The following is a 7,329-nucleotide window of genomic DNA, read 5'->3' as shown; positions in this document are numbered from 1 at the left end:
GCTTTCATGGGAGCTCATTCGTTTTGGGCTTCAAGCTTCTGAGAGGCATGCTACAAGCCCGTGTCGGATCTTTCTTTTCCTTGCCCACCTCCGCCGCGTTTCTCGGCTTCATGTGGTGCATGACATTGATCGTGGCCATGAGAGAAGAATGGCTGGCTCCAAGAGCCTTACCCCATTCTTCCCACTTTTTCTGATCCTGCATCTTTCGTACGAGGGCGCGCAGAGTTGCGTTTTTGACGTCTTCCTTGGGGACATTCTTCTGGTATTCCTCGAGGGCCACTTCTATTCTGTGGATTGTGCCGTTGATCCAGACCAGAGTGTCATCGTGCTCGGAAGCCAAAATGAAATGAGAAGTCCTCAGCTTCTTGGCATATTGGAGGTCGTGCATGGTTTGCTCGGCCAGTCTTGCGCACGCCTGAGCATCCTGCTTCAAGTCACCAGCAGAGAGCCTAATGTCTACCAGAGCTTTGCCCACCCCCAACACCTCCAAGACGATGGGAAGCGCGGCCTCAGCTCCTGACATTGTGGTAGGTGTGTTGTGTGTATTATAAGATTGTAGGGTTGTTGTTTTTTTGGCACAGAATACTCTGCCGGCTGGGTCAGGCAAGCGATGTGGGATATTAAGTTTGACGAGAAGAGACTGACGAAGAGGGTCCGGTTGATAAAGTATCGTAAGAGTGCAGATTCCAGTCATTTGAACCATCCAGTGACCGGCAATTCGTAGCTACATGTTTATTACAATGCAGCTCTAGGCGCAGTTTCGTCTCTTTAGCTTTGGCTTGAAGCTCAGCCGGTATGGCCGAAGGACAAAGAAATGGACACCGCCATTAGTATCATGGCTTCATTTGGAAACATTCCAGACAAAAACCTTGAAACTATCCCATGTCCATAGTGGATGCCACTGCCACGTTATCAGAATGGATATCAACTCTCTACAATGCGTGAGAGACCATGGGTGAAATGATATAGTGATTTCGGCCAGAAATTTAGTAAATGGTGGCAAATCCTTCTTCTATTGCTACGCGTACCATCTTCGTCATGAAGTATTTGAGACTTTATTGTGGTTGATAAGCATCCATTCTTGTCGTATCACATAGGCTTGCTCTGTCTTTGGGTCTCTCACAGAGGTTGCTGCATGGCTAATTACCACGGGGATTACCGGGCAGGCAACCAAATGACGGGTCCTAAAAGCGGTGGTGAAAACGGTGGTCTATGGATTTCTTCTACGGACGAGCTGACAATACCTAAGCCCCCAGGCTACGGTAAGTTACCAGACATCACTCTTGGCGGCGATTGGACGGTAAGGCGGTAAAGTCATCTCCGAGCTGTTTAGGCAGCAGGTTGTTGGAAGTGTACAATAGTAGATCGCTATGTGTCGATACCTCTGATTAGCGAGATTTACAGCCAAGCTCTAAGTATAATATATCAAAAGATACCTAAGATGGGAACCCCTGCCATAGAAAACAACAGGAAAACACGGAAACCCGAATGGGGAGCGTTTGGTGTTGTTCTTTTTGCTTTTTCCTTGAGTCCAAGCGTTAAGCAGATGATTCTGTTTCACGGAACACAACGGGCGGCCTACCATGGCACTAGGGGCTGGCTGGCCGGGTCAAATCACCAACGGAATGAGAGTCCACGTAGTCAATTGTTTGTTTGCAAATGGTCCTCCTTTTTGGTGACAGAAATCGGTCAGAAATAAGGGAGCTGGGTGTCTTGGCTTGAACTCCTTTTCTATTGAACTACTGTGCCTGATTCCACCCTGTAGTGTAGTTCACAGCATGATACTAGGTAGCGTCCGAGTGAGTGGCTAAAGGCGGCACAGCAAGTCTGTTTTCTATGCGAAACTCCCTGGTATCAGTGTTGCCCGAATGAGCACCCCCTTCTGAATGGAAGCTTGAGCTAGTATGTTCAGCTTGGCCCTTTGTTGTGCCAACAACTTTTACCCAAAACGGTACGTCTATAGCCAAACAAATGCAGCGTCCATGAATTTTCTTTCAGACTAGCGCATACCAAGACGCCTCCGCCATTCTCTGAGGTGGTGGTCAGCCATTATCATCATCATCACCAACGTTAGTAAAGTTTGGGCAAACAACACAAAGAAGTTCCCGTTGGGGCCTCCGAGTCTGTTCATGCACATTAAGCACGTCCATCATGCAGGCGACAGTGCAGAAATAGCTATGTCGCATCACCATGGAATGAAGCTTTCTTTCCCATTACCAGCGGTTCGATTCACTTCCTGGTGCCATGAAGGCAATCCAACAATGAGAACAGTACTTCCAGCGGCTGTTTGGCCAAATGATAACGATGTTTCTATTAATAGCCCCCACATCCAGTCTGTCATATGATCTCAGCTTGGTGGACCTGGATACAACTGTGCGCAAACATCAGTCTTTGAAAGACAGACAAACTACTTTCATACACCCAATCTTCGAAATGGATGACTTTACTCAACAAATGACACGCTATCTGTCAATTCAAGTAAACCCCAGGTGACTTCGCGCTGTGATGGCAGCTCTTTGCGACGGGAATAACATCAATCCAGTCTAGGCAACGTGGCGGAGTGGTTATCGCGACAGCCTCGAATTACCGTAAGCTGTTTCCTTCGGGAGCGCAGGTTCGAATCCTGCCGTTGTCGATGTTTTTTTATCTTTTAATGTATATCATCTTGGCGTCTCTGATGTTGCAAATAAAACGATGCTTTTTGCGAGCAAGGGGCCTTGTATAGGCTAGAGTACTCAGAGATTTATTGATTATTAATTATAGTAAATTTAGAAAAAGTATATCTCTTATATCTTATTATGCAGTTGCTTATTTAAAAGAGGATTCAGCTTGTTGCTGGTAATACTGCTAGAGTTCCATCAATATCCGGGACGAATGCATTCAATTGTTAAGTAACTGGCCCATTGTAAAATGACTCAGACATCAGCAACCAATACTACGCTCGCCCCGATACGAGTCAACTGATGTTCAGCTCACCAACAAGAGCCACAACAGAAGCAAACCCAGCGTCAGTAGTCGGCCTGATTGAAAGCATACCAGCGCCGAGATCCCACTCAGCAACATGAGCATTCTCCTCAGTGGCCTTATCCGGGCTGCCATCGGGCGTAGCAGGAATACCGAAAACTCTGACCGAACCACCAGAAGACTTGGCTTCATCGAACAAGTTGTCAATCTGTCCCGCAACCTTGTTATCTCGGATGGAGACCTTGAAGCCGAGGTTCCTCACGACGACGAGATAGTCTGGGAAGGCAAGGTTGCGGGACTCTTCAGAGGCGGTGTTTGATAGCTGGTAGCGTCGCCCTGGGCTGGGAACGTTCCTAGAATGATGTTAGTATATAGAGGTCTTCCCGGGTAGTCAGAACTTACCAATCACCAGCTGGAACACAGATAGTTTGAATTTCATCATACGAGAATTGCACGTCGAGGTTAGTATCGGTGTCCATAGAGCCGAAAGACACGCTCCTCTCGTTGGTACTTCCTTTACCGGCAGAAAAAGACAACCACGGTCCATAGGAGAATCCGTCGGTGGCGGCATGGCCAAAGTCAGATTCGTTCACCTCTCTACCATCAGCAACGTTGATCTGAGTAGAAGAGTCACCATCTCCAACGCCGTTCATCCAGTGTTCAACTTGGGCAGTGTACTGAAGGGACATCCATTCAGGGACATATGTGATGGCGTGTGGTGTTCTGTCTCTCTCGAGGAGTTCACGGGTGATGTCAGCTGAGGCGTGACAAGCAGGCATCGTGATGCTATCAAGGTTAGAAAGCGGCCAAATGCTTCGGAAGATGGTATCTTACCCTGGGACTGACTGCCCGCCGATCAAGGCCTTAACGATTCGATTGAAATCTCTGGCTAGCGAACTAGCAGTTGGTCCACCTGTGTTGAGAAGGACGGCCTGATAGTCTGCGGCTGCGGCCTCGACCTTTTGCTTAGCTGCCGAGTATGCAGGAGCATGCGATGGCCACCATTGAGAAAAGTCTTGTTCACCCGTGAGGCCGTAGCCTTCTTCTTTTTCAAAGGTCTCCAAGGCACGATCTCTCTCGCGCAAGGCCTGGTCAAGTGCACTTGCCAGGGTTCGGCCTATCATTGTTACACGGACTTGATCACCCTCGCCCTGTGACTTGTTAGAGAAAGTAATGTTGCACATGCATTTCACGTACAATCTTGACTGCCATCAGATATCTAGTCTTGGTTAGTTACATGCGTACTGCATGGTGGCGATGTGCTTACTCGAGTAAACATTGAGTGTAAGTTTTGTGATGAGCCGGATCATAGAAAAGATCATTAGTCTGTAGGAAATTGTTGATGATGTTGTTAATTCCATAGTTCGTATAGGCTGGGTCGATATCTTGTGACGCGACTGGTGCCTTTTGCGCATGCTTGGTGAAAAACAAAGCAGGCTTATGTCCAGGTAGACCACCGACAGCATTCTGCACAGCCTTGCAGTATGCCAGCCACAGATACTTGTCGACTTCGTTAATAGCCATTTTCGCAGTAGATATTCGAAAGGGAAAACACGTGGAGCGCAAAATAAGATGGAGAGTCCCAGAAACAGCGGCAGAGCGCGGGATGGAGACGCGGCTTTAAAAGGAATCTGAGCAAGCCATGTCTCTCCCATGTGTAATCACATATTGGCTTTGACTAGTTCTAGGCCCAAGGTGATCTGAGGTTTGCAGATGCGCTAGTCTCATAGCCCCAAACTCTATCAGGCACCATCAAGTTTGGCCTCGCTTCGTGTCAATAGATCTGATTTCTGGGGACTCGGCTGTAGATCCGGTGCAGATGTTGCGGGGATTTCGAGACACGGCTTCATTATCCACCATGAATAGTTCCATCCGCTTTACTGAGAACCGTCTAGTCGAGTCGGCGAATGCTTTTTTAATTTGCCATCTTCTCTAACCGAAGTGTCTCAGAAGGGTCCTAGCCTCGTGGGAGAGGGGATCATGCACAGCTGACAGTCTCCCTTGCCTCGTCGCAAATTAGCAGAAGTAATAATGTCCAGGGTCCGATGAACAAATGCTACCCCAAAGGCCAAGAAGCCACCATTCCATAGTTCGGCGTTTTTTGGTCGTTCCCCGCGTAACCGGCAACACAATTGGTGGCTTGCGATAAGGTAAGTTACTCAGAGAACACAAATCCCATTTGCAGATTGTGAACGCAAAGTTGGGGCTGTGCGACGAGAAATCGTTCTTCTGGAATGCTTCGGCTGGTCAGCGGAACATGTAATAATACAGTGAAATTCAGGCTGTTGGTTAGTAGCAAGGTTGTTGGCGATGGTGATACACAAAGGATGGTGTTCCCGCTCGTATTGCTACCCCTGCATCTCAACATCCAATCGACGATTAATACCGCAGAAATGCGCTTGGACGTGCAGCATAAAATGCATAAAGATACCACCCTAATCTTATGTACCAATGTCATGGCGGACCGGCACGCTGGGTCAACTCAAGCGCCACAACACGTTCTCGGCCGGACCATGGCTAGACGAGCCAACAGCTCGGATAAGGCCCAACAAGCGGGTAATGACAGACTAGAATGCGGCTCATTCGTGACTCTGGACTAGAACTGAAGCGGTGCAAGATGGAAGCATTGTCTGGAGGAAATTGTCGAAGAAGCCGCATCTGGAAAGTTCTAGTGTAGTAATCAATGAATGGGATTTGGCTTTGTCGCTGTTTCTAGCAGGATGTTGCACAAAGGGGCTCTTTTTAGAATACAGATGATTGAAGTCTGACAAGTATGAGGAATATGAGTGTATAACCATATTTGATTTGTCCTGGACCATTCTACGCATGTATAGGGCTCCAGTGAAGTTAACTGAATTGAGTTTGTGGCAGCCTTATCTGCTATTTTAAAATTCTTGGTTATTCTTGTGTCGCAGCGTTGTAATTGAGGTTAGTAAAAGGGGGGGAGGAATATCGGAGTATGAATGAACAGCACAATGCACATCGATCGCGCAACTCCGGCTTCAGTCCAAGGCTACCCTGAAGGGTGATCACTTCTTGAGGGCTCGATGGCTTCAGAGGACTTGGGCATTGATCGCATTCCTCACAACTATTATCTTTTACTAATTGATAGCTACAGAAGTCTAATGTGTCATTAATAGGTTGTGCTTTTGTAAATGGTTTTGATCCAATATGAAGCTGCTAGGACAGATATTTATCGTGCGTTTCCATATCCGGGTGTTTCGATCGTTAAGGCTCGATGTTATGTATGAGATTAGCAAAATCTGGCCGAGAGTCTGGGACTCTGGATCCAAGGAAAATCAATGGCTCCTGTGAGAATCCCTGTATCACACGACAAAAACTCCATAGAGGCTACGTAAATTCTCCCGGGCAGCGCATCGGGAGGGCAGTCCTTTCAACTACAAGATATCTATCTCAAAGGACGCCTCTATCTTGTCAGTGACAGTCGCATAAATCAATAAACCGGCAAGAGTAAGTAAGGGAACAGTCTATGATTCGAGAGCATGATGGCTATGTCTTCTTGGTTTATCCGGTGATAGGTCGGGAAAGCGATCTAGAGAACCATAGAAAATGTTGTTGACTTTGTTCTTGACTACCCTGATAAAGTGACAAGGGGGCATAGATACAAGACTTGAGTTTGGACATGAATCTACGAAGCTGTTGAAACCTGTCCCTGTCAGCCTGTCTACCTATTATCTGCTTGCATTAGTATTGGAATGTGCAACATCGGTCTAGAAAACTACTACGTCAACTTTAGTATAAGCTTGAAAGCACCCTTCAAACCTCCAACCAATGAGAAAAACCAATTTCAAATAGGAAATATGCATACGTATCCCTATCTTGATTTTAAGATTCCATCGTGAAGATCTCTCGCGATGTGGGCTCCCACCTCCCGATGAAAAACCCCCACAAAACCGCGTGTCTCCCATGACCCGCGCGTTCGCGAGCCAATCGTCGTCATCTCTTTTGCCTGACTCGGTTTACATTCTCCGCTATAGGCTGGCCCTGAACTAGACCTCGGCAGTGCTTTTTAGGTGCCGTCTATGCTTCATTCTTAGCTTGGCAGCTTTATTCGGAGAAATTGACCGTTTGGTTACTTCTGTAACATTTAACGCGTCACAGCGTGTCCATGCGCCTCTCGACAATGCGAATATGCAGCTTCTGTGCCACTCGGTATGTGGGTTGTTGTTGAGGTCAAGAGGCGGTGGATTGAGATCTTTATGATAGATATAAAGAATGAGTTTCTGCAATTGAATTGCAATCTCGATACCCTCATCACTCGCATCAGTCTCTTCCAGATCGTTCTTTAACCGGTATCAACTATCATTGAAATCATCACTATGCCTTCTTTCAAGAGCCTCCTCA

The 7,329-nt window shown here is 47.2% G+C and overlaps 3 protein-coding genes and 1 non-coding gene across 5 annotated transcripts; 2 read left to right on the top strand and 2 right to left on the bottom strand.

The window, feature by feature from the left end:
* Window positions 1-4: 4 nt before the first annotated feature.
* Window positions 5-523, bottom strand: FOXG_04310 (uncharacterized protein; the record flags this gene model as incomplete). The annotated part of the gene is made up of 1 exon (XM_018382295.1): window positions 5-523. One exon carries the CDS (start codon window positions 521-523, stop codon window positions 5-7), a length of 519 nt encoding a protein of 172 aa, XP_018238983.1.
* Window positions 524-2,546: 2,023 nt separating this feature from the next.
* Window positions 2,547-2,635, top strand: FOXG_18796. The gene has a single exon. It is a non-coding gene; the product is annotated as a tRNA-Ser (tRNA).
* A 69-nt stretch (window positions 2,636-2,704) lies between these two features.
* FOXG_04309 (uncharacterized protein) lies at window positions 2,705-4,606 on the bottom strand. Of its 2 annotated transcripts, XM_018382293.1 has the most exons (5): window positions 4,232-4,606; window positions 4,162-4,183; window positions 3,799-4,115; window positions 3,367-3,750; window positions 2,705-3,317 (listed from the first exon to the last, which is right to left on the bottom strand). In XM_018382293.1, the coding sequence occupies exons 1-5, from the start codon at window positions 4,486-4,488 to the stop codon at window positions 2,957-2,959; spliced, it is 1,341 nt and encodes a 446-aa protein (XP_018238981.1). In that variant the 5' UTR covers window positions 4,489-4,606; the 3' UTR covers window positions 2,705-2,956. The 2 variants fall into 2 exon arrangements, with proteins under 2 accessions (XP_018238981.1, XP_018238982.1); XM_018382294.1 differs by having other exon boundaries at window positions 4,162-4,606.
* Window positions 4,607-5,420: 814 nt separating this feature from the next.
* FOXG_18795 (uncharacterized protein) lies at window positions 5,421-5,564 on the top strand (the record flags this gene model as incomplete). Its single annotated transcript, XM_018398938.1, has 1 exon — window positions 5,421-5,564. The coding sequence occupies one exon, from the start codon at window positions 5,421-5,423 to the stop codon at window positions 5,562-5,564; it is 144 nt and encodes a 47-aa protein (XP_018238980.1).
* Between the last annotated feature and the right edge of the window lie 1,765 nt (window positions 5,565-7,329).

This window comes from Fusarium oxysporum, chromosome 4 (assembly GCF_000149955.1).
Source record: "Fusarium oxysporum f. sp. lycopersici 4287 chromosome 4, whole genome shotgun sequence".
Taxonomy (NCBI): Eukaryota; Fungi; Ascomycota; class Sordariomycetes; order Hypocreales; family Nectriaceae; genus Fusarium; species Fusarium oxysporum.
This window is presented reverse-complemented; position numbering and strand designations above follow the sequence as displayed.

What these genes read in the sequence shown, in the direction of transcription:
- FOXG_04309 (XM_018382293.1), bottom strand. Translation starts at nt 4,488, where the DNA reads ATGGCTATTAACGAAGTCGACAAGTATCTGTGGCTGGCATACTGCAAG. An exon ending in GGCGGGCAGTCAGTCCCAGG is followed by an intron (nt 3,751 to 3,798) that starts GTAAGATACCAT and finishes TAACCTTGATAG; the next exon opens with CATCACGATGCCTGCTTGTC. An exon ending in TGTGTTCCAGCTGGTGATTG is followed by an intron (nt 3,318 to 3,366) that starts GTAAGTTCTGAC and finishes ACATCATTCTAG; the next exon opens with GAACGTTCCCAGCCCAGGGC.